The sequence below is a fragment of the Nerophis lumbriciformis genome, linkage group LG36 (assembly GCF_033978685.3).
Source record: "Nerophis lumbriciformis linkage group LG36, RoL_Nlum_v2.1, whole genome shotgun sequence".
Taxonomy (NCBI): domain Eukaryota; kingdom Metazoa; phylum Chordata; class Actinopteri; order Syngnathiformes; family Syngnathidae; genus Nerophis; species Nerophis lumbriciformis.
In genome coordinates, this window is record NC_084583.2 from 14,822,501 (window position 1) to 14,849,346 (window position 26,846).

The window sequence follows — 26,846 nt, forward strand, 5'->3', positions numbered from 1 at the left end:
ACAATGCTGAAGAAACAAGTGTGACACAAATGTGTATATATACACAAGTGTATATATATATTTATACACACACACACATATATATATGCAGTATATACACACATGCATACACATACACGCAGGGACGTGCACATGATTATAGAGGGGCAGGGGCTCAAAGTCAGAAAAGGGCAGGACATTTTTTTTTGGTCCTTTACACAATATGGAAATTAATGTAAAATTAAATTTGCTAATAGGAAGCTAACTACTTAGCTGTGTGTCCTTTGTAGGTAAAAGTGATTGCCATTTCTTTTGTGTCAACAAATTATTGTCATAATGAGTTAATTTACATTATCATAGGCTTGGAAGACATGAAAAGCAACAAAACACTGGTTTATTATTAGGCTATTTATTGTTAAAGATAAGCACTTTAATATTGAACATTGAACAGTGCAACATGAACTTTGAAAAAAAATAAATAAATAAATAAATACTCAAATGGAAAAAAAACTTCAATGAGAAAATCTGTCCTTCTTCCCTTAACTTGATGAAAACACCATCAAGTTGTAACTTATGGTCTTTCTCACTTAATGCTCAGACTAAACAACTGAAACGCAATACAGGGCCAAAAATATGGACCAGGGGCCAGTAGAGGGCTGTAGGATGGAGGCCACCCATACCCAAATATGCTCCTCAATGTAAATTCAGGGCTTCCATGATGCTAGTACTTGGTTTTAGCCATGCATTAAGAGGTCTGCTACCCTTAGCTGCTTCCTGGCGCTCCTTCTCATTCCTTTTCTGTATCCTTTCTTTTTTTGGCATTGTGCTGCAGGCATAATCAACATGAATCAAGTTTAAATACAGATGGTAATATTCCTAACAGATAACCTACATCTTATATCCCTAGAATGCTGAAATTATAATTATTATTAATAATAATAATAATAATACCTATTATTATTATAATCATTATCATTATTCTTATTATTATTATTATTATTATCATTATTATTTTGTTAACCCACACAGTAATAGCAAAGTCACAATAAACTTTATATCTAAACCTCTACTGTGAGAGAAATGTGATCCGCCGTAAACACAGTGCATTTTATTTTGAAAATTAACCTGGTATTTTATTTTGTATTTTGTACACTACTTCCTGTCCCGCACGATCTGCTCTGCTCTGTGCGGAATTGATGTGCCGTGCTCAATTGATGCGCCGTGCTCCGACGTACGGCAAAAACAGAAGCTGACACATTGAATAATAGAATAATACAGCGTTTTTCTGAAATATTACCCATATAAGATGCTGAATAAGTGGACGGCGACTAGACCATAACTCACAGGTTCAAGTTGCTCCACTGTCACGTGACGTCTCCTCAGGGGCGCAGTTGGCTCTCTCTCCTCTCACTTACTCACTCACTCGCCCTCTCTCTCCCTCTCTGGCGGAAGCGGCAGGCTCAAACAACCCGGTATTACAAGAAAACGTGGAGTTTTTGTACCGCTGTTCTTTTACATCCCTGACAGGAATTTATTAATGTTATTTAAAGAAAAAAACGGAAAAAAAACACACACACACACAGGCAGAGGGCACTTTTTAAGACGAGGCAAAAAAGGGCAGGGGCTCAAGCACCCATAGGGCCCTATGTGTGCACGTGCCTGCATACACGCATAAACATAGATGTACATATACAGTCATGCACAAATCCACGTTTATACATATGGAGAAGTCTGGGGCCCCGATCCTTCCTAAATGATGGCCCTCACAACAATGAAATTGAATAACTGCTCCGCTCCGGACAGGCTAACCTCCTCCAACCTCCGAGGACAAAGCTACGAACTATGGGAGACCGGGCTTTCTGCTACGCCGCTCCCAGTCTGTGGAACGCTCTCCCTGACCACCTGAGGGCACCACAGACTGTGGATGCTTTTAAAAAAGGCTTAAAAACCCTTCTTTTAAAAAAAAACATTTTATTAGATGTATGCATACTAGTTTTAGCTATTTGGCTGTTCTAGTTAGTTTTTTTTATTATCTTTTTATTTTTATTTTTTTTAATACACTCTTGCATTTTGAAGTTGTTTACTCAATATAAAGTGCTTCTTCTTTTTTTTTAACAAATAAAATCTAATATTATTATTATTATTATTATTATTATTATTATTATTATTAACTGCTTATTTAGAACTGTTCATTTACAAATGACAACATTCTTTCAGAATTGATAAAGAGTTTATTCAACCCACCAAAATGATAACAAAAAAACTGAGTTAGACACAAACATGCAAAACAAAAGAACAAGAACTGCTGACTTGCTTACTGATACAGATATTCATTTGTTGTGAGTTATCCTCTGGTGTGGAACGCTTTCCCACAAGACTGGCAGAGACCTGCACAGTCCTTGTGACGCTAGTTCATACACGACTGTCTCTTATGAATCAACTTCTCCCACATGGCTAAGACGCAGGTTCTTTGAGGGCAGGGTGCATCTTCTTGTTGTGCCTGCATAACTGGGAGGACGTGCGGAAGGCCATGGGACACGTGTAGCAGTGGACGGGTTTCTCCCCCGTGTGGATGCGAAAGTGTCCAATCAAGCCAAGCCTGCTGCCCACCTGCTTCCTGCACACCAAGCAGATGAAGCCAGTGCCAGACCGCTCGCCCATGTCCTGCCATGTCAGTTTGGTCTGGACTTCATTTGGAGCAGAGTTGCAATCTGCTCCTTGGCTTGGACTGTTGCTCAGCTCTAGTTCCTCTGGGTCTTCTATCGGTGCCATCCACCTGAAGTCAACCTCCGTTGTTTTGTCATCTTTCACCTGCTCTACAGTCAGACTTGTTTCACTTTCTGCTGCCGGTGTCTTGTCTCCCGCCGGGTGCTGCTGCTCTTCTCCTGATAGAAGTCTCGCACTTCTGCGACACGCCGTTTTGACCGGTCGCTCTAAACGTTCCTCCTTAATATCATCCGGGAGCAAGCTTTTGTGTTTTCTTCCTGGTAAATGACGTCTTCGCTGACCTTTTGTCAGACGTCTGTCCTCAGAATGTTTTGGACTTTTTTTTAGCAAAGAACCTGTGTGTGTAGAAGAACAACAACTCTGTATTTCAAAAAATAGTCATTTTTAAGCACCTATCTCACAAAAAAGGTACGGTATTTTTCGGACTATACGGCGCACTTAAAATCCTTTCATTTTCTCAAAACTCGACAGTGCGCCTTATAATCCGGTGCGCCTAATGTACGGCAGGTAAGCATCAGGCAGCGGACTCTCCCCAAATGATAATAAACACCTTCCAGTCAACTACTAGTAACATCGCTATGAGCCCGTTGACCTTCTAGAAATATAAAAGGCAGCTCAGCTCGCTCGCAGTCCTGGCTTGAGGTGAAGGCTAATTCGCTTTTAGCGTAACGTTAGCTCATTTTGCGGTGTGTGTGTGTGTGTGTGTGTTACGGACAGCAAAGCCCTGTCTGTCTGTTATTTCACTTTACATTTTTCTGTGTTGAAACAGCAAAAAAGGACATTATGTTAAATGAAGAGTTTCTGTCTCTGATAGTTGATATAATAATGGAAGTGCATCATTAGGCCTACATGAACTCCATGGTGTTCAGGAATGAATAGTTTCTCCTATTGCTATCGTACTATTTTTTCAGCTATTGTTACATTAATCATTAGTAATGTAGCAGCCTAGTTTTGAATGGCAGGGTCCCTGCTATCACATGTTGATAAAAATATAACATTTACATAATAAATCAACTACAGGCTTCCCAAATGCTGTAATAAATTAAGCATGATGAGTTGACTTGAAACTGTTTAATGTTGCACTTTTTATATGTAGAGGAAAAGTTTTGTCATTTTATTTAGTCTGAGCAACAACTTGAGGGAGTTTAATGTTGATTAACGTGGGCAGAATTATTATAGTGTTCCCATTGTTAAAAGGATAAAGCCATTGTTTACAAATTTGGTAAATAAATAACCCAAAAATGTATATGTTGTTGTTTTCTTACTGTACCGAAAATGAACCGAACCATGACTTCTAAACCGAGGTACGTACCGAACCGAAATTTTTGTGTACCGTTACACCCCTAGTGTAGACTGCAATATGACTCAAGTAAACAACACCAACATTTTATATGTTCCATTGAAAATATACAACATTACACACGGCGCTCAACAATCTATGAAAATGTTTTAGTAGGACTTTGGAAAGCTATGAATCCACACCGCTTGATGGATTGTACTGTGCTTCAACATAGGAGTATTATTATGGTGTGTGTATAAGGTAAGACATTTTATCTGGCGTTTTGTTTCGCAATATTATGCAAAAGCAACTTTTCTTACCTTCTTGTACCTGCTGATCTGTATTTGGGATCTGCATAAGTCCTGAAAATGTGCGCGCATCCGCCTTTAAAGTTAAAGCACCAGTGATAGTCACACACACACTTGGTGTGGCGAAAATTATTCTCTGCATTTGACTGTGATCACCCCCTGGGAGGTGAGGGGAGCAGTGAGCAGCAGCGGTGACCGCGCCCGGGAATCATTTTTGTTGATTTAACCCCCAATTCCAACCCTTGATGCTGAGTGCCAAGCAGGGAGGTAATGGCTCCCATTTTTATAGTCTTTGGTATGACTCGACTATGACTTTGTAGTCTGTGCTGACACCGTAGTCATTTCTAATATAAAGTAGTGTAAAGTTCTTACTTATATTTGTCAGTAAACTCGACCATGAAAGCACTAAAACATACCGGTGTCGTGAATCATGTAAATGTACACAATACAAATCTGAACAAACCTTTTTTTGTTCCGTTCTTTGAATGTCGGCGACTCTGCAGCTGAAATACAAACAAGACTCTTTACTAACTTGCACTTCAAATGATTCGTCAAACAGTTCCCCAAAAGCTGTGTGTCAAATCAAATACTTTCCTCAGTACAAAGCCATTTTTCTCACCTTACTTTTGCCGAGTGGGTGTGGACAGGGTTGCAGTGGAATGGAGAAGTGGCGCAGTGTAACGGGACAAACAGTACTGGAGTCTTTGGTCACGTCCTCCAAGCTACACTCAGCAGGAACTGCAAAAAAATAAAAAATTTACTATACCTTTAAAAAAAAGCATTGTATTTATTTTGGATAATTTGTATGAATGACAATATATTGACCAATAATATGCCTCATATTTATAATTCATATAATTTAATGTTAATACAGCCTCACCTTGTGCTCTCATTCTTTTAAAATAAATCCCACAAATTTTCCCCCAAAAAATGTCTTATTGTAATTCATCAGATTGTTTGTCAAATGTAATATTCTATGCCGTATTTCCCAATAAATGTAAGCTTTAAAAAAGGTGCCATGTTTGCTGTTTATGCTTTAATGTAATCACATGTCATAGTAAAGGGTCGTGATGTGCAATACCGAGAAAAATTTAGGCTGGCATCGGCGATACCGATAGATAGAGAGAGAGAGAGAGATAGAGAGAGAGATAGAGAGATAGAGAGATAGAGAGATAGAGAGATAGAGAGATAGAGAGAGAGAGAGAGAGAGAGAGAGAGAGAGAGAGAGAGAGAGAGAGAGAGAGAGAGAGAGAGAGAAGACAGAGACAGACAGACATATATAAATAAATAAAATGACCACCCCTTGCTCTGATTACTGCTTTGCACACTCTTGGCATTCTCTCCATGAGCTTCAAGAGGTAGTCACCTGAAATGGTTTTCACTTCACATGTGTGCTTGAAGCTCATGGAGAGAATGCCAAGAGTGTGCAAAGCAGTAATCAGAGAAAATTGTGGCTATTTTGAATAAACTAGAATATAAAGACAAGTTGTCAGTTATTTCACCTTTTTTTTTGTTAAGTACATAATTCCACATGTAGGGATGATGCTCGAAACCGGTTTTCCCCGGTTGTTCGATAAGAAAAGAACCGAGTCCTCTGACTCGAATCCCTTTTTGAGAACTGGTACCAGTTGTCAAGACCACTATAGTAAAGAAAAAGAGTTGGTTCTTTATTCGAATCCCTGGGAACAAATCCCGTCCCGACAAGAAATGCCCCGTGGGACATCACAAGAAATGACGTCACGTAGCTCAGTCATTAGGCGCAGGTGGGGAAAGCAGGAAAAAAAATGGACTGGAAAAAGCGCTCCAAGGCATGGCTTAATTTCACCCAAAAAAAAAGAGGAAGCAGTAATATGCAATTATTGCCAGGCTTCGCTCTCGTGTAAGAGGGGGAGCACAACAAGCATGTTGAAACATGTTCAGGCTGCGCATAACCTGAAAGTTCAAGAACCGTGTCGTGTCTTCGACACGCGGAGAAGCAGCGGCAGAGACGACAAAGAACGCCCCTCTTCTTCTGCCAGCTGCCCAAGTCCCAGCTACAGTGGCGGTGACGTCGTTGAGCAACTAACGTTAACTGTTGCCGGTTAATATCCATATCTGCTCACTTGTAGTAACGTTAGCTCTTATGTCAACCAGGACTGCAGTAATGTTAAAGGGGAACATTATCACCAGACCTATGTAAGCGTCAATATATACCTTGATGTTGCAGAAAAAAGACCATATATTTTTTTAACCGATTTCCGAACTCTAAATGAGTGAATTTTGGCGAATTAAACGCCTTTCTAATATTCGCTCTCGGAGCGATGACGTCACAATGTGACGTCGCATCAGGAAGCAATCCGCCATTTTCTCAAAAACTGAGTCAAATCAGCTCTGTTATTTTCCGTTTTTTTCGACTGTTTTCCGTACCTTGGAGACATCATGCCTCGTCGGTGTGTTGTCGGAGGGTGTAACAACACGAACAGGGACGAATTCAAGTTGCACCAGTGGCCCAAAGATGCGAAAGTGGCAAGAAATTGGACGTTTGTTCCGCACACTTTACCGACGAAAGCTATGCTACGACAGAGATGGCAAGAATGTGTGGATATCCTGCGACACTCAAAGCAGATGCATTTCCAACGATAAAGTCAAAGAAATCTGCCGCCAGACCCCCATTGAATCTGCCGGAGTGTGTGAGCAATTCAGGGACAAAGGACCTCGGTAGCACGGCAAGCAATGGCGGCAGTTTGTTCCCGCAGACGAGCGAGCTAAACCCCCTGGATGTCTTGGCTCACACTGTCCCGAAGATGATCAAGAGAAGAATATCGACCCTAGCTTCCCTGGCCTGCTGACATGAGGGTATGTCTACAGAATATATTAATTGATGAAAATTGGGCTGTCTGCACTCTCAAAGTGCATGTTGTTGCCAAATGTATTTCATATGCTGTAAACCTAGTTCATAGTTGTTAGTTTCCTTTAATGCCAAACAAACACATACCAATCGTTGGTTAGAAGGCGATCGCCGAATTCGTCCTCACTTTCTCCCGTGTCGCTGGCTGTCGTGTCGTTTGTCGGTTTCGCTTGCATACGGTTCAAACCGATATGGCTCAATAGCTTCAGTTTCTTCTTCAATTTCGTTTTCGCTACCTGCCTCCACACTACAACCATCCGTTTCAATACATGCGTAATCTGTTGAATCGCTTAAGCCGCTGAAATCCGAGTCTGAATCCGAGCTAATGTCGCTATAGCTTGCTGTTCTTTCCGCCATGTTTGTTTGTGTTGGCTTCACTATGTGACGTCACAGGAAAATGGACGGGTGGTTAAAATCAGGCACTTTGAAGCTTTTTTTAGGGATATTGCGTGATGGGTAAAATTTTGAAAAAAACTTCGAAAAATATAATAAGCCACTGGGAACTGATTTTTAATGGTTTTAAAAATTCTGAAATTGTGATAATGTTCCCCTTTAACTAGACTAACGTTACCTAAGCATAGTCAGTGGCTAACGGTAACGTTAACGTGAGCCTTTTTGTATGTGTCTGATAACGTTACTGTATATAGTGTCATAGTGTGTGTAGTTAGTATGTTCCAATAGCAGCAGAAGTGCACTTTTTGGAGAGCTGTAATATTTTCAGTTTTGTGCCCAAGGGACTGATTTTATTTAACACTATGTTATTATTTATACACCTATAGTGATCACAGAGACAGGATGTTTTTGTGTTACTGTATATATTTGTTTTTCTGAAAAATACCACTTAATATACTTTGAGTAACAACAGTCAATATTTATTTATTTTATTTTATTTTTTTAGGGGGGTAACAGTCAATATTTATTTATTTATTTATTAGATTTAATATTGTTCTTATATAATAATAGTGAGCTTTTGTTAAACCAAATATTGTGTGTTTTTTCCCCATATACAACAACCTATCTGGACTCGATAAGGAATCGGTTCGATAAGAGGCTCAAACTCGATAATTTCTTATCAAACATCATCCCTATCCACATGTGTTCATTCATAGTTTTGATGTGACTATCTACAATGTAAATAGTCATGAAAATAAAGAAAACACATTGAATGAGGAGAAGGTGTGTCCAAACTTTTTCAGTTTTTAGCATTTTAGCAAAAAAAGTACAGTATGGCATGTGCATACTTTGACCTTTCAGTATGCGGCCTTTGGTGGAAAAAGTTTGGACACCCTGAAATAAGTTTATAAAGTATCAAAAGTATCGATATTTTGATTTGAGAATCGATATTAGAAAATAAAGATCTAGCATCGGTGGTATGGATATTTCAGTAAGTAAAGGGAATTCCAGCCACCAAGTCACACCATCCTCAAATGCAAAAAATGAACTGTTCCAGAAGTGTATTTGTTCAAGTGAATGTTTTCATTATTTAAGGAAAACAGTCAGCTGGGATAGGCTCCAGCACCCAGTGCGACCCTGTAAGGGACAAGTGGTAGAGAATGGATGGAGTTCTTAAGAGGAACATGGTACCTTCAGATGGCATCTCACATGAAGTTTGGCTAGAAGTTACCAAGGCCTCTTTGTCCTCTCCTTCACGCTCATCATCACACTTTGTCGTGTCGCCCGCTGCTGTTGCGTCACACCCGTCTCCGTCCATGCGTTTCTTCAGCAAATGCTCCGTTTTCTGCAACTTAATTTCCAGCAGGGCTATCATCTCGTCTTTCGCCGTCAGCTCCATGCAATAGTCTCGCATGCATTTGTCAAATATTTCCGTGATCTCCAACACGGCGGTTCGGAGGACAGTGTCCATAGTTGTGGTTATCTGGGCACTGAACGCTGTCGACAGGTAATTTGGCATGGCTGCGGACGCAGGGTCAGTGGATGTCCTTTCTGGATGACATAAGAGGAGGTCATTGTCAGGTTCAAACACTGATGACATATATTAAACAGACAAGAAGCAAGGAATCATGCAGAGACAGAGTTCAAATTTGCTCAATGAGGAGAGACGTATTGGGCTGTACACTCAGTTACAGTTCCAACCTACGCCCTAAGGCAGTGGTTCTCAAATGGGGGTACACGTACCCCTGGGGGTACTTGAAGGTATGCCAAGGGGTATGTGAGATTTTTTTAAAATATTCTAAAAATAGCAACAATTCAAAAATCCTTTATAAATATAAATAAATACCTATCTTTTTTTTCCAAATAGTTCAAGAAAGACCACTACAAATGAGCAATATTTTGCACTGTTATACAATTTAATAAATCAGAAACTGATGACATAGTGCTGTATTTTACTTCTTTATCTCTTTTTTTCAACCAAAAATGCTTTGCTCTGATTAGGGGGTACTTGAATTTAAAAAAAATTCACAGGGGGTACATCACTGAAAAAAGATTGAGAACCACTGCCCTAAGGCACAGCCCACGTGCTCCTCTATTTATTCGGGAGGTCCCTGGTTACATCACTGAGGCTGCTTCTGAAGGAAGGGGGGGTAATTTCAGCAGACCCAGTTAGACACAATATATGATTATCGTATTTTTCTGACTATAAGTCCCGGTTTTTTTCATAGTTTGCGCGAGGGTGCGACTTATACTCAGGAGTAGGGATGTACTTCCACAATTCTCCAAAATCATGGAAAAATTATTCATTAGTCAATTAGATTTATTTATCAACAAAAGTGGGACGCTCGTGGAGAACCAATATAGATTCCGAGCAAATATCTCAACATCAATAGCATTAACCAAAATAACAGAGGAAATTACCAATGCCATAGATGGTAAAGAATGTGCGGCCGCAGTATTCATGGACTTAACAAAATAATTTGACACAATTAATCATGATATTTTAATACGAAAATTAGAACGATATGGCATCAGATGTTTGGTATTGAATTGGGTAAGAAGCTATTTAACCAACATATGTGAAGATGGGTGAAAATATGTCAACACGGCTAGATATATCCTGTGGTGTACCCCAGGGATCAATACTGGGACCAAGATTGTTTAATCTTTATATAAACGACATTTGTAAAGTTACAAAGGACTTAAAGTTAGTTTTATTTGCAGACGACACAACTGCTTTCTGTTCAGGAGAGAACACACAGAAGATAATACAAATAATAACAGAAGAAATTAACACATTAAAAAGATGGTTTGACAAAAACAGACCATCTTTGAATCTCAGTAAAACTAAAATAATGTTATTTGGTAACAGTAGAAAAGAGCATCATACACGAATACAAATAGACGGAGTAGACATCGAAAGGGTAAAAGAAACCAGATTTTTGGGAGTATTAATAGATGATAAAATGAACTGGAAAGCTCATATACAAAACATACAACATAAGGTGGCAAAAAATATTTAAATAATGAATAAAGCAAAATACGTCCTGGGCCAAAAATCACTTCATATTCTCTACTGCTCGCTAGTGTTACATATCGGAGTTATTGTGCAGAAATATGAGGAAATAACTACAAATGTGTGCTACATTCGCTAACCGTGTTACAAAAAAGATCAATTAGAATAATACATTATTTATTGAGTCAAAAATATTAAAGTTTGATGATTTGGTAAAATTGCAAACAGCTAAAATTTTGTACAAAGCAAACTATAACCTGCTACCAAAGAATGTACAACAATTCTTCTCTACTAAAGAGGAGAAATATAACCTTAGAGGAAAAAATAATTTAAAACATTTGTATTCACATACAACATTTAGAACTTTTAGCATATCAGTATGTGGATTTAAATGATGGAATGGATTAAGTAAAGAAGTTAAACATTGTACTGATATGATCCAGTTCAAGAGGTTGTTCAAATGAATAGTGCTTACAAAGTACAAAGAAGAAGAATTATGAGAAATATTTCCAACCTTATTGAAAATAAGATATTCTTCATCTCAATATGTTAATAATGGCTGAATTAATTAATTAAATATTACAAAACTGTTGTGTATACTAATTCATAGATGTTATTTTATTATACAAAAAGGTCAGTAAATGATTCTATATATTTGTAAACGCTCTGAAGTGGGAAAGGGGTAGGATTAAATAAGCTTTGCTTCTTCCTACTCCTTTTCGGACATGATGTAAAATGAAATTATATGAAATTGTGTGATGTATTATGCTGTAAGTGTGTTCATGTTTGAAATAAACTAAAGAAAGAAAGAAAGCTCAGCAACAAGCTGTAATATCTCACTGAGACAATTTAGGACCAAAACACTTAAAACAAGTAAAACACTAACATAAAATCTGGTTAGTGAGAAGATTTATCTAATCAGACAGAAAATAAGCAAATATTACCCTTATTTAATATATTTAATCTTACTTAGATTTCAGTTTTTGCAGTGTATATAACAAACTTTTGATTGATTGATTGAAACTATTAGTAGATTGCACAGTACAGTACATATTCCGTACAATTGACCACTAAATGGTAACATCCGAATAAGTTTTTCAACTTGCTTAAGCCGGGGTCCAAGTAAATCAATTCATGGTAAACAAAGTGCAAAGCCATAGGCTCACACAAGTTCAGTAAATAATTTAAATTTGGAACACAGCATCATCGTTTTCACAGCGATTTGGTTGTTAGAGGTAGAGAGTGTTTTAACGTAGAGTTCTAATTATTTTTTTTAAAAGGCACAAAAAACAGGTCGGGTATTGAGAAACGTACATTTATGAATATAAAACTTAGACAATAGTATAATGAGGTTGCAAAGGTAAAATTCATTTTCAATTTTTTTTTTCATACAGTAAATCGCCTAATTAAAAGTTTCAGAGCGCATGTCCGTAACTTGCGTGACGTCATTGCAGTGACAGTTAGAAGTTTGACCCGATTTTCATCTGTCAGGCGACCAGCAACTCTTTTTTTTTCTTTTTCTTCTTCATAGAAACTTGACTCGGCATCGAGTCCGCTCGACAACACTCGGTAAACATCGGCCAGTCTCTTCAGCACATGCTTAGGAGATTTTATGAAATGATGAATTTACCTGGTAATGGACAGTTTGTCTTCTGAATGTTAGCCAGCTTCTTGTCAGCAACGTGGTCTTTTGATTGCGGCGCGGCAAATCCTACATTGTTCAAAGCCAGGTACATCAATCTTGTAAAACACAATACTTAGTTTATGTTGTATGAAAAGTTTGTTCCAGCCAATACCAGCGCCACGGACTTTTAACTCCCGCGTCAATATTCGTAACATCAGACTTTCACTGAACTTCCGCCATGTTGGTCCTTTTCTTTGTATTAAAGTTCGCACTCGCAGCCTCTTCTTCTTCTTTAGTTCTCTGGTGGGTTGAAATTGTCATTTAGAAAGAATATACCGCCACCTACTGGACCGGAGCATGGAGGTGTCCACAGCCATAGACATGTTATTAGTAGACGCAGCATTGGCTGCTGTGACGCGAGAAATTGGGCCGCCATCTTGAAGTGGTGATGAGGAGCCGGCGAGCAGCCTAAACTGACAGGTAGAAAACAAAGATGGTATTCAGCGTTTTCCTGCTCAAATGAGCGGACTGTTGAAAATAGGAATCGGGGGATTACTTTTCACAAGTAAGATTTAACATTAACGTACTATTGGTTGTATTTTGTTAAAAGAATATTACCACAGAGTTGAGAAGGAGCAAAGATCTTCAATAGTACTGAATATATATATATATATATATATATATATATATATATATATATATATATATATATATATATATATTGTATATAGTTCTCTGCAAACCTATGTTGGCATCATGCCTTCAGTGTGCATAATGTATATAGTTCTCTACAAACCTATGCAATGTTCTATTTTGTCTTCATTATTTTGTCAGAATGCACCAGAATGCTTCATTTGTATGTGAAAATCACAAAGAAATCTTCTGGGGGAGGATGACGCCCCTACAGTAATTTGGTTTACAAACTTTCAGCCCCACCTAAAACACAATTCACCAGCCGCCACTGATTATGATGCATTCTCATTTTAGGCAAAGTATAACACAGTACTTTCTTAACAGTATAATTGTAACCAGGAATAAGTCTTCAAGTAACAATATTCAAATACTAACATTGTTGGGTAAGACAGAATTTGGTTTTATTCTGAGTCCAGTGAAACAGATTGGTGGTTTTAGCTGATATAAAGACTTTCAGGTGTTTATATATGTTTATGTTTAAGTATTTGGCAGACGCTTTTATCCGAAGCAACATACATAAAAAAATACATATAAAACAATCGCTGTAAACATGATCATTTAAGGGAAGAATGTAATAGAAAATATCAATACAAAGTGTCAAGACAGAATAAACTCTCTGCTGCTGCAGCAACAGAGATACAGTCTATAAGATATCTAATGTATTCATACATTGTTTATGTAGGATATACGCATGTATATATAACCTAATCATATTGTTTCTTCAACTTAAAAATAGCTGACTGTTTGTTTCCCCCTTCTCTGGGATTATATTCCCAGTTTTGATCTCGGACGTCTGGTCATTTATAGCATATAAGAATATTCTATTACTGTTAAGCAAACTATGAATAATAAAACACGCCAAAACATGTGTCCTTTATCATAGCTACACGTATGACAAAAAAAGCGCGTGAAAATCAGTGGTATTCAGTGAGGTAAGATGAATTAAAAGCACTGACAGTTCATTGCTCCTGCCAAATGAATTGCACTGAGTGGAGCGGATCACCACTCCAAGATGGCGGCCCCGCCTCTCGTCAGCGCCAGTAGGCAGTAGCGCTCCGTACCCTTATAAGATGTCTATGTCCACAGCAGCGCCTGAGAACATTAACAGTGGATTCATACGTTTCAACACAATGAGAATGTTATATTGCTCAATTATTCAGGATTATTCAAACTAATGAATAATGGAAAAAAACTTGTGTAAATATCTTGAAAAATGTTAAAACTTAATATTCTTTCCTAAAGCCTTTAGCGCAGGGAGACCACACCCCCTTGCTTTTTGTAAGTCGGGGTTAATCATATCATGTATGATTTTTATTTTGCTATTGATTTAACTGATTTAAATTCCCTGTTTTTTTATGTAAATGTTGACAGGTATTCAACAATGTATAACCACAACAATATACCAGGCAATGTAACATGAACCTAATAAATCATTCCCCTGATCCCCTTTTTATCACATTCAACAAAATAGGTCAATAGTACAAAATGTTAGAATAATTGTTTCTAAATTATTACAAAAACTTTGTATTACATTGAGTTCCTGACAAGAAGACAAAAGCTGTCTTTGAAACCTACCAAGAGTAAGGCCCGTAAAACTCCCCTGTGTAGGGGGGTAAGCAAGATGAAGGGGTTCCTGTTTTCTCTCATGTATGGTAATCAACAGAAATATATTGTTCTAACCCAAGGACTTCAAAGCGGAGAGAACCAAGGATCTGCCCAATTTCCAGACAACCTCTTTTTGAAGTATTTTACGAACTCTTTTTGAACTATTCTGTAACCAAACGCAACGCTGTTTACGACCCACTTCCCCTGGAAGTGGAAGCGGTGGTCAGAGAAAGTCAAATAAAGAAGGTGGCGTGCAATCTTTTGGCAGAGCGTGCTGGAGACTGTACAAGAGTACAGTGTGTCCAGGCGTGTCTCCTCTATTGAGTCCAAATTGAATTCTGTCTCTGTTTAATTATTTGCCTCTTGTTTAATAGATGTCATCAGTGTTTGAACCTGACACAAAATAAATTAAACAACTATCGTCTCTCATTTAAATCCTTTTGCAGGTTTCAAGGACGTGGCACACGTTTTTAATTGTAAGCTATAAACATATATTAATGTAAAAAAAAAAAAAATACCTGAACACACACATAAAAATGATTTTGGGGGGAAAAAAAAACAGAGAAAAATGTCTCATCTGCACTAATGTTCGCTGTATTAATGTATGTAGTGGATGGATGGATGTATATATACATATGTAAATATAAATGTGTATATGAATATACATACACACACAAAACTTGGCAACGCATGAAGGGAAATCAATCTTGGTTAAAAAAAACTATACATACCTATATGTATGTATGTATATATATTTATACATTTCCGTATATATATTTATAATCTCACACACACACATAGATATGTATACATATCTATATGTGTGTGTGTATAGCAGTTAATATTGAGAGAATTTCAAAACCTGTGTAAAACATTTTGGATTGTGTTTCAGCTTGGACAAGACTCAGAACAAAATGCCTTTTGCACACACATTCATTATTCAAATTGTGGCTTTAAAAATATTATTCAGTGAATAGTGATACCCGATAGTTATTAAAAATAAATGTGTGACACAATTTTGTAAGACGAATGCATCCACGTGGTTTGCTTTATTGCGTAGGGAAAGGATCCGTGCAAAGCTACAACAAACAAAGAGAGAAGTTCGCCTTATGAACTCATCATAATGTGAGTTATTATCGGGGGTTTTTGCCTCTTGATACTATTCCATTGTGACTCTTCAATACAGCTGGAATGTTGTTTTGGTCAAGGACCTCCATCTCAACCAAAGGTAGTGTTATTCCACGCCACATTACTCGCACCCATGTCGAAAAAATTGATGTAAATCCTGTAATGACAGAGAGAAATAGGTTAAGTCAATGCTTTTCAAACTTTTTACACAAAATACCACATCCCAAATGTATATGATGATGTGGGATCTGAGCCCAGGATGTCGTTGTGGCTTGTGCAGCCCTTTGAGACACTTGTGATTTAGGGCTATATAAGTAAACATTGATTGATTGATTTTCTGATTCTGATCATTTTTGCGATCACTTGGCGAATCTTAATTTTTTAAATAACGTATAGGGATAGATTTCATTGCATAGTTGGATTTTTTGCTCGTATCTGCTAGTGGTAAGATCCCCATGTTGGTTTGGGCCCCCCCCCCCCACTTCTGTTCATAAGTCACGTGACTTAAAGGCCTACTTAAAGGCTTACTGAAATGCGATGTTCTTATTTAAACGGGGATAGCAGGTCCATTCTATGTGTCATACTTGATCATTTCGCGACATTGCCATAATTTTGCTGAAAGGATTTAGTAGGGAACATCGACGATGTTTATATGTTGTAGCGGTAAAGTCCTATACTATTACTGCTACTGGTTGCCGAATATAACTGAAGCTAGTTTAGACGTGTGCAGCTGGCTAATAATTGATGTCCAAAATTGTGTCCATGTTTAACACAAATATTTATTAACATACAGTCATAAATCAAACTCACTTTGTTACAAAAACGGAAAATAAACGGGAACAAACAATTCAAAGCCTGTCACAGTCAAAAACTGTTGCGCCTCCACTCAGCAACACCTGAGCAAGATCCCAGCCCCTCCCTAAGTAGACTGGCACTTGGCCTTGAGCCAACCCCTTTAATGACGTCATACATTTGACGGACAGAAACAGTAAATGGCTCTAACACACCAGCCCCTAATTGCTACTGGCGTGATGAACAGAGCAATTGAATTAAAAATAAATACATACAAATAGAGCCATAACACCAAAACAAAACCTTTTTTCTTTGGTTTTCATGTTCCCTTTTGCAATAATGCAATTATTTTAGTCCATACCTTCACAAAGAAGGCATATCTTTGTTATTGGCCTTTCTTTTTTCATTTGTCCACTTTTGTCGCTCTTGTAGCAACGGTAAATACTCGCGAATACACCTTTTCCAAAAAAGGTCAGCGATATAGACTCTGCCTCCATCTTCTCTTTGAGTACAGATCCTTTTTTCTTTCTGCTTCCAAACTTTGAGTCTTGCCTTTTCCATTTCACTCTTTTCCTTCTCCTCGTGTTGCTGCTGGAGAAGTGTTTGCTCCAAGCCTCTTTGTCTTTCTAGCTCTAGAGCTCTCTCTCTGGCCAGAGCTTGCTCTCGCTCTTCCTGCTTTTTGGCCAAACCATGTTCTCTCCTGCCTCTCCTTTTCCAAAGCAAGTTTTTTCTCCCACTGCAAAGCTTTTCTTGCTCCTCTTTTTCAATGCGGAAGCTTTGAGTCCACTCATAGGACTTTTGGGCTGATCGTGTTCCGCCAATGCTCTGGTTGATAAGCGGTTCCTCCAACCTGTTAACGATGGTGTGGTTAACAGTAACTGTGGGGCTCCCATTATGCTGGTTGTTGCCTTGTATTGGCCCATTAATTACCCACTCCAGTAGGGTTCTGACAGCATAGGGTCCGTCTCCGTGGCTGTTAATCACCTCCCATGGTTCCATTAACTTGGAGGCGTTGGTGCCAATTAACAGATCCACGTTGGCAGTTAGTCGAGGGATTTTGATGCCTTTGAGGTAAGGCCACTTATCTAGCTCTGTTTCACTGATCAGATTGTTAGTACCCACAGGCATCTGCCTTTGAGTGAACACATCAGGAAGCTCAAAAAACTTACTGCCAGCAAGATTATAGATTTTCAGGCCATTTACAACACTGCTAGGGGTCGCCTTACTGTGCCCGATGGTGCGCAAGTGGATTTTTGTTCTTCGGCCTTCTGTATTCAGCCTGTTCAGTAGCTGTTCAGAACAGAAGGTCCCTGTGCTTCCTGGATCTAGGAAAGCGTATGTCTGGACTATCTTGCTGCCCTTTGAGCACTTCACTTGAACGGGCAGGATAGGTAAAATTCCATAGTTGCCAGCCCCTGTATGGCCACAAGTTGAAGATGTAGTGCAAATCTTTGCTTCTATTTTTGGCAGATGGCTATTTCCTCCACTTTCCAGATGCCTCCTGTGAATATGTAACACTTCGGGATGTGTCTTGTTGCAGTAAGAGCAAGTGATGCGCCTGTCGCAACTCTTGCTCAGGTGCCCTGTGCACAGGCAACCAAAACACAGGCCTTTTTCTTTTAAAAAGTCAAGCTTTTCCCTGTGCGCCTTCTTTCCCAGTATTGGACAGTGCTCCAATGCATGTTCTCTTTTACAATACAGACAGGAAATAGAGTTTGTCTTGGAGAAGTAGATGCCTCTGTTAACAAACTTATCCAGGTGTGGATCCGATTTAGGGTCAGTGGCAACTGCCACCTGAGTTGCGAAACTGCTTCTTCTGAACTGTGATTTTCTTTGATGTATAGGCTTGGGTTTGGTTATTGTTTTATTTTGAGGAATGTCCTGAATGTCACCAAAGACAGGATCTGAAGCAATTCTGACCTGCTGTTCAATAAATTTCACAATGTCTATGAAACAAGCATGTCGCTTTTGTGTGTCAACAATGTCAGCTGCTTTTCCTCTCCACTGGTCCCTTAATTTATAATTTAATTTTATACTTTTGTATGAGCATCTTCATGCTAGCTGGAATATTGAGCTCGTCCAAGTATTGCAGCTCTTCCATCGCATTGGAGCATTCTCGCAAGAAGAGTGCAAAAGCTTGGAGATTTTTTATATCCTCAGACTTGATGTTTGGCCAAACCATGATTTTGTCCAGGTAGGCTGCTGTTATTTTTGAAGGATTTCCGAAGTGTTCCCTTAGTAGGCGTTTTGCTGTAGCATAGCCTCTCTCTGTAGGCATATAGAGGCAACTGCGCACCAAATCTCTCGGCTGCCCTTTGGTAAACTGCTCCAGATAGTATAAGCAGTCACCACAATCATTGGTTTTTGCCTCCACACAATGCTCAAATGCTTTTATAAAAGCCTGAAACTGCAATGGGTCACCTTCAAAAAACGGAATATGTCTTTGTGGAAGTAATTGGGAGGTTTGTGCTTGAACCAGGAGTGCCATCATTTCATTTTGCCTTTGTAATACAGTGTGGAATTCACCAGGTATTGTGTTATTGCCTTGAAATGATTGAGCTGCTTGAGGTAAATGTTGCCTTGATTGGTTTTCCACAGGATCCAAAGTTGATGAGCGAAGTGGTTTGTTTGGTTGAGGGCGTGAATGAACCTTGTTTGGGGCCTTCTTGGCTGTGTGAAGCTCTGAAGGAGCAGCTTTAACAGACTGCTGAAGCTGTTCTCCAGGCTGTGCAGGCACTTTTCTCAGTTTTGTCTCTTGTCTATAATAGGACTCCATTCCATCAGACTTTTTGCTCCTGCCAGAAACACTGGCTTCCTGGAGGACAGACAATTTAGCATTGTGGGATGCTATTTGAGCATCCAACTCCATTTGCTCCTTTTTCCTCCTTATGACCTCTGCTTGTTCCTCCAATGCATGAATGTCTTTTAGAGCAATAGCACGGGCAATAAGTGCTGCCTTATCTGCCTCTGCTATTATGCAAGCAGAAGAAGTGGAAGACCTTTTGCTTTTGTTTGAGGATACGGAATTATTGAGCTTTGATAAGACATTGGATTGCACATTTGAAATGCTGTCGTGGGGTTGTACACTTTCATTTTCAACACCATCAACAGCAGAACCATCATTTATAACTTCATCATCATCATTGTCATCATCATCATTTTGAGAATACATCAACCTGTCAACCTTGTCAATAAAACCATCAAAATTCAACATTTTTGCTTTGTACCATATCTCATGTTTAGTACACTCATCATCAGGCCCGGCCCTAACCAATCTGGCGCCCTAGGCAAGATTTTAGGTGGCACCCCCCCACATCGGCAGTGAAGTGTATATACTCACAAGAAACCGAATAGCTTTGTCTTTGACCTTTTTTTTTAACTTACAACTATACCTAATATATAAAGGGGTGGAAAAGTGACTATTACCTGCAGGGCAAACATTAGCTAACCAGAAGGCAATAACAATGTAAACAAAAAACACCTGCTTAAAAGATCTAATACAAATGTCCCTGAGGAATGTAAGGTGGGAGTACTGTAATTACCTAATGTTACATTATTATTTTCCATAACAATTTAGCCCCCTCCACAATATTAACCCGACGTTAAAACAGAACTAGCTATTTATTGATTAGCAATTGCCGAATCATGTAACATTAGCTTAATGCTAAAAAGCCAGGTTACTATCACATTCTGTAACAGACAAATAATTTCATGTAGGCTAACGTTACCTACCTGCTACCTCTGTCTTTTCTCGTTTCTCCTGCTCTTCTTTTCTCTTTTTTCTTCCCTGGGCACCTGACAGTTTTGGCCGTTTTGACATCTTGTGTTGATTTTTTGATGTGGTGACGTCCAAAAAGAGTCATGATACGGGAAGGGGGGGGAGGGGGGTCGCACCGTGCGGGGGGAAGGGGGGGGCGTAATGTTGTAACAAATAATATTTCTATTAAATAGGCTTTACTTTGCATTTTAATTAACGTGGGATTATTTTTTGTATTTAGAAATAATAGTACCAACTTTTTTCTTTTTTTTTTCTCCAACATTTGTGGCACTGGCGTGGCGCCCCCTGATGGACGGCGCCCTTAGCATTTGCCTATACGGCCTATGCCACGGGCCGGCCCTGCTGTAGCTCTCCAGTGGGACTCGTAGCTGTCATGCAGAGCTTGATTGCAGAAGGTCTCCGCCGCTTCGCCGATCCGTTTCCTCCGCCGCCGATCACCAAACAAACGTTGACAGCGGCCCGTGCGTTCCTCGTCTAAAACGAGGCTCGTAGCTTGTTGCTTCCCAATCAACAACTCGCGTTCCGATGAGGCAGTTTTTGACTAAGTGTAGCGGTAAAGTCCTATACTATTACTGCTACTGGTTGCCGAATATAACTGAAGCTAGTTTAGACGTGTGCAGCTGGCTAATAATTGATGTCCAAAATTGTGTCCATGTTTAACACAAATATTTATTAACATACAGTCATAAATCAAACTCACTTTGTTACAAAAACGGAAAATAAACGGGAACAAACAATTCAAAGCCTGTCACAGTCAAAAACTGTTGCGCCTCCACTCAGCAACACCTGAGCAAGATCCCAGCCCCTCCCTAAGTAGACTGGCACTTGGCCTTGAGCCAACCCCTTTAATGACGTCATACATTTGACGGACAGAAACAGTAAATGGCTCTAACATATGTGTTTATGTTTAAGTATTTGGCAGACGCTTTTATCCAAAGCGACATACATAAAAAATACATACAAAACAATCACTGTAAACATGATCATTTAAGGTAAGAATGTAATAGACCGAATAAACTCTCTGCTGCTGCAGCAACAGAGATACAGTCTATAAGATATCTAATGTATTCATACATTGTTTATGTAGGATATACGCATGTATATATAACCTAATCATTCTGTTTCTTAAACTTGAAAATAGCTGACTATTTTTTTCCCCCCTTCTCTGGGATTATATTCCCAGTTTTGATCTCGGACGTCTGGTCACTTATAGCATATAAGAATATTCTATTACTGTTAAGCAAACTATAAATAATAAAACACACCAAAACATGTGTCCTTTATCATAGCTACACATATGACAAAAAAAGCGTGAAAATCAGTGGTATTCAGTGAGGTAAGATGAATTAAAAGCACTGACCGTTCATTGCTCCTGCCAAATGAATTGCACTGAGTGGAGCGGATCACCACTCCAAGATGGCGGCCCCGCCTCTCGTCAGCGCCAGTAGGCAGTAGCGCTCCGTACCCTTATAAGATGTCTATGTCCACAGCAGCGCCTGAGAACATTAACAGTGGATTCATACGTTTCAACACAATGAGAATGTTATATTGCTCAATTATTCAGGATTATTCAAACTAATGAATAATGGAAAAAACTTGTGTAAATATCTTGAAAAATGTTAAAACTTAATATTCTTTCCTAAAGCCTTTAGCGCAGGGAGACCACACCCCCTTGGTTTTTGTAAGTCCGGGGTTAATCATATCATGTATGATTTTTATTTTGCTATTGATTTAACTGATTTAAATTCCCTGTTTTTTTATGTAAATGTTGACAGGTATTCAACAATGTATAACCACAACAATATACCAGGCAATGTAGGATGAACCTAATAAATCATTCCCCTGATCCCCTTTTTATCACATTCAACAAAATAGGTCAATAGTACAAAATGTTAGAATAATTGTTTCTAAATTATTACAAAGACTTTGTATTACATTGAGTTCCTGACAAGAAGACAAAAGCTGTCTTTGAAACCTACCAAGAGTAAGGCCCGTAAAACTCCCCTGTGTAGGGGGGTAAGCAAGATGAAGGGGTTCCTGTTTTCTCTCATGTATGGTAATCAACGGAAATATATTGTTCTAACCCAAGGACTTCAAAACGGAGAGAACCAAGGATCTGCCCAATTTCCAGACAACCTCTTTTTGAAGTATTTTACGAACTCTTTTTGAACTATTCTGTAACCAAACGCAACGCTGCTTATGACCCACTTCCCTCTGGAAGTGGAAGCGGTGGTCAGAGAAAGTCAAATAAAGAAGGTGGCGTGCAATCTTTTGGCAGAGCGTGCTGGAGACTGTACAAGAGTACAGTGTGTCCAGGCGTGTCTCCTCAATTGAGTCCAAATTGAATTCTGTCTCTGTTTAATTATTTGCCTCTTGTCTTGTTTAATAGATGTCATCAGTGTTTGAACCTGACACAAAATAAATTAAACAACTATCGTCTCTCATTTAAATCCTTTTGCAGGTTTCAAGGACGTGGCACACGTTTTTAATTGTAAGCTATAAACATATATTAATGTAAAAAAATAAAATACCTGAACACACACATAAAAATGATTTGGGGGAAAAAAAAAACAGAGAAAAATGTCTCATCTGCACTAATGTTCGCTGTATTAATGTATGTAGTGGATGGATGGATGTATATATACATATGTAAATATAAATGTGTGTATGAATATACATACACACACAAAACTTGGCAACGCATGAAGGGAAATCAATCTTGGTTAAAAAAACTATACATACCTATATATATGTATGTATATATATTTATACATTTCCGTATATATATTTATAATCTCACACACACACATAGATATGTATACATATCTATGTGTGTGTGTGTATAGCAGTTAATATTGAGAGAATTTCAAAACCTGTGTAAAACATTTTGGATTGTGTTTCAGCTTGGATAAGACTCAGAAGTCATCGTTGTAACAAAATGCCTTTTGCACACACATTCATTATTCAAATTGTGGCTTTAAAAATATTATTCAGTGAATAGTGATACCCGATAGTTATTAAAAATAAATGTGTGACACAATTTTGTAAGACGAATGCATCCACGTGGTTTGCTTTATTGCGTAGGGAAAGGATCCGTGCAAAGCTACAACAAACAAAGAGAGAAGTTCGCCTTATGAACTCATCATAATGTGAGTTATTATCGGGGGTTTTTGCCTCTTGATACTATTCTATTGTGACTCTTCAATACAGCTGGAATGTTGTTTTGGTCAAGGACCTCCATCTCAACCAAAGGTAGTGTTATTCCACGCCACATTACTCGCACCCATGTCGAAAAAATTGATATAAATCCTGTAATGACAGAGAGAAATAGGTTAATTCAATGCTTTTCAAACTTTTTACACAAAATACCACATCCCAAATGTATATGTGGGGGGGGGGGGGCAGATCTACGGTCCCCTCCAAGGTTTCTCATTGTCATCCCATTGGGTTGAGTTTTTTCTTGCCCTGATGTGGGATCTGAGCCCAGGATGTCGTTGTGGCTTGTGCAGCCCTTTGAGACACTTGTGATTTAGGGCTATATAAGTAAACATTGATTGATTGATTTTCTGATTCTGATCATTTTTGCGATCACTTGGCGAATCTTAATTTTTTAAATAACGTATAGGGATAGATTTCATTGCATAGTTGGATTTTTTGCTCGTATCTGCTAGTGGTAAGATCCCCATGTTGGTTTGGGCCCCCCCCCCCCACTTCTGTTCATAAGTCACGTGACTTAAAGGCCTACTGAAATGCGATGTTCTTATTTAAACGGGGATAGCAGGTCCATTCTATGTGTCGTACTTGATCATTTCGCGACATTGCCATATTTTTGCTGAAAGGATTTAGTAGAGAACATCGACGATAAAGTTCGCAACTTTTGGTCGCTGATAAAAAAGCCTTGCCTGTACCGGAAGTAGCAGACGAGTAGCGTGACGTCACAGGTTGTGGAGCTCCTCACATCTGCACATTGTTTACAATCATGGCCACCAGCAGCGAGAGCGATTCGGACCGAGAGAGCGACGATTTCCCCATTAATTTGAGCGAGGATGAAAGATTTGTGGATGAGGAAAGTGAGAGTGAAGGACTAGAGGGCAGTGGGAGCTATTCAGATAGGGAAGATGCTGTGAGAGGCGGGTGGGACCTGATATTCAGCTGGGAATGACTAAAACAGTAAATAAACACAAGACATATATATACTCTATTAGCCACAACACAACAAGGCTTGTATTTAATATGCCACAAATTAATCCCGCATAACAAACACCTCCTGTCCATATAACCCGTCAATACAACTCAAACACCTGCACAACACACTCAATCCCACAGCCCAAAGTACCGTTCACCTCCCCAAAGTTCATACAGCACATATATTTCCCCAAAGTCCCCAAAGTTACGTACGTGACATGCACATAGCGGCACGCACGTACGGGCAAGCGATCAAATGTTTGGAAGCCTCAGCTGCATGCGTACTCACGGTACCGTGTCTGCGTATCCAACTCAAAGTCCTCCTGGTAAGAGTCTCTGTTGTCCCAGTTCTCCACAGGCCAATGGTAAAGCTTGACTGTCATCTTCCGGGAATGTAAACAATGAAACACCGGCTGTGTTATCCGGCACACCTGCCGCAATACACCGCTTCCCACCTACAGCTTTCTTCTTTGCTGTCTCCATTGTTCATTGAACAAGTTGCAAAAGATTCACCAACACAGATGTCCAGAATACTGTGGAATTTTGCGATGAAAACAGACGACTTAATAGCTGGCCACCATGCTGTCCCAAAATGTCCTCCACAATCCGTGACGTCACGTGTTGGCGTCATCATACCGAGACGTTTTCAGCAGGATATTTCGCGCGAAATTTAAAATTGCACTTTAGTAAGCTAACCAGGCCGTATTGGCATGTGTTGCCATGTTAAGATTTCATCATTGATATTTAAACGAGTGCGTGGTCGGTAATAGTGGGTTTCAGTAGGCCTTTAATACAACCTATACATTTCTTTTGCATGCTCGAGTGTTTGTTGGCTTACCTGTCGGCAGCTATGCCCAGGTGTTTGTTGAGCAAGCCACACAGTAGTTTAGCGTACTGCTTATTTTGAGCAGGGCTGATCTTTCCAATGCTGTGGAGGGAGCACAGGGCACAAGGGTCTCCTTTCCCTCCAAACATCATCATTTGCTCTGGGAGGATGTGCACAGCAATGTACTGAGGGATGAAAAACAAACAAGGGTGGGGCGGATCATACAAAAAATAATTGTCTGCTTGTTCCTGACTTACCTGAGCAGGTTTACCCATAGATTTAGCGAGCTCCTCCGTAGCTTCCGTCAGCAGAGCTGCTGGCACGTCGCCAGGTGCCACGTTCGTGTTAACGACAAACATCGGCATTTTTTCCGCTGTAGTGGGTCTAATTACACGTTCAGAACCGAGAAATGTCAGTGTGCGACGTTCCACGAGCTGAAACTGTGACCAGAGTCACCTGACACGGCACCGCCCCTCCTCTTCCTTTGCAACGAGCGCTAGACGCAGCATTGGCTGCCGTGACGCGAGAAATTGGGCCGCCATCTTGAAGTGGTGATGAGGAGCCGGCGAGCAGCCTAAACTGACAGTTGACAGGTAAAAAACAAAGATGGTGTTCAGCGTTTTCCTGCTCAAATGAGCGGACTGTTGAAAATAGGAATCGGGGGATTACTTTTCACAAGTAAGATTTAACATTAACATACTATTGGTTGTATTTTGTGAAAAGAATATTACCACATAGTTGAGAAGGAGCAAATATCTTAAATAGTACTGAATATATATATATATATATATATATATATATATATATATATATATATATATATATATATATATATATATATATACATATATATATATATATATATATTGTATATAGTTCTCTGCAAACCTATGCAATGTTCTATTTTGTCTTCATTATTTTGTCAGAATGCACCAGAATGCTTGGTTTACAAACTTTCAGCCCCACCTAAAACAAAATTCACCAGCCGCCACTGATTATGATGCATTCTCATTTTAGGCAAAGTATAAGACAATACTTTCTTAACAGTATAATTGTAACCAGGAATCAGTCTTCAAGTAACAATATTCAAATACTAACATTGTTGGGTAAGACAGAATATGGTTTTATTCTGAATCCAGTGAAACAGATTGGTGGTTTTAGCTGATATAAAGACTTTCAGGTGTTTATATGTGTTTATGTTTAAGTATTTGGCAGACGCTTTTATCCAAAGCGACATACATAAAAAATACATATAAAACAATCACTGTAAACATGATCATTTAAGGGACGAATGTAATACAAAATATCAATACAAAGTGTCAGAGATACAGTCTATAAGATATCTAATGTATTCATACATTGTTTGTGTAGGATATACGCATGTATATATAACCTAATCATATTGTTTCTTCAACTTAAAAATAGCTGACTGTTTGTTTCCCCCTTCTCTGGGATTACATTCCCAGTTTTGATCTCGGACGTCTGGTCACTTATAGCATATAAGAATATTCTATTACTGTTAAGCAAACTATAAATAATAAAACACGCCAAAACATGTGTCCTTTATCATAGCTACACGTATGACAAAAAAGTGCGTGAAAATCAGTGGTATTCAGTGAGGTAAAA

The 26,846-nt window shown here is 39.0% G+C and overlaps 2 protein-coding genes across 3 annotated transcripts; both read right to left on the minus strand.

The window, feature by feature from the left end:
• Nucleotides 1-2,197: 2,197 nt before the first annotated feature.
• LOC133576935 (uncharacterized) lies at nt 2,198-12,530 on the minus strand. Its single transcript, XM_061930365.2, has 6 exons — nt 12,386-12,530; nt 12,220-12,300; nt 8,765-9,124; nt 4,913-5,031; nt 4,757-4,796; nt 2,198-3,041 (listed from the first exon to the last, which is right to left on the minus strand). The coding sequence occupies exons 1-6, from the start codon at nt 12,426-12,428 to the stop codon at nt 2,434-2,436; spliced, it is 1,251 nt and encodes a 416-aa protein (XP_061786349.2). The 5' UTR covers nt 12,429-12,530; the 3' UTR covers nt 2,198-2,433.
• A 2,997-nt stretch (nt 12,531-15,527) lies between these two features.
• On the minus strand, nt 15,528-25,692 carry mif (macrophage migration inhibitory factor). Of its 2 annotated transcripts, none has more exons than XM_072912429.1 (3): nt 25,478-25,690; nt 25,233-25,405; nt 15,528-15,796 (listed from the first exon to the last, which is right to left on the minus strand). In XM_072912429.1, exons 1-3 carry the CDS (start codon nt 25,583-25,585, stop codon nt 15,730-15,732), a joined length of 348 nt encoding a protein of 115 aa, XP_072768530.1. In that variant the 5' UTR covers nt 25,586-25,690; the 3' UTR covers nt 15,528-15,729. The 2 variants fall into 2 exon arrangements, with proteins under 2 accessions (XP_072768530.1, XP_061786252.2); XM_061930268.2 differs by lacking the exon at nt 15,528-15,796 and adding an exon at nt 23,250-23,518 and having other exon boundaries at nt 25,478-25,692.
• Nucleotides 25,693-26,846: the final 1,154 nt, after the last annotated feature.

Bases quoted from the DNA above. Each gene is read 5' to 3' on its own strand.
- LOC133576935 (XM_061930365.2), bottom strand. From the start codon at position 12,428: ATGTTACGAATATTGACGCGGGAGTTAAAAGTCCGTGGCGCTG. The intron at 9,125-12,219 runs GTAAATTCATCA...TATGTCATCCAG, and splicing joins GACAAACTGTCCATTACCAG to AAAGGACATCCACTGACCCT. The intron at 3,042-4,756 runs GTTTGTTCAGAT...CTACACACACAG, and splicing joins AAAGAACGGAACAAAAAAAG to GTTCTTTGCTAAAAAAAAGT.
- mif (XM_072912429.1), bottom strand. From the start codon at position 25,585: ATGCCGATGTTTGTCGTTAACACGAACGTGGCACCTGGCGACGTGCCA. The intron at 25,406-25,477 runs GTAAGTCAGGAA...TTCATCCCTCAG, and splicing joins CTATGGGTAAACCTGCTCAG to TACATTGCTGTGCACATCCT. The intron at 15,797-25,232 runs GTAAGCCAACAA...CTGTCATTACAG, and splicing joins CTGGGCATAGCTGCCGACAG to GATTTACATCAATTTTTTCG.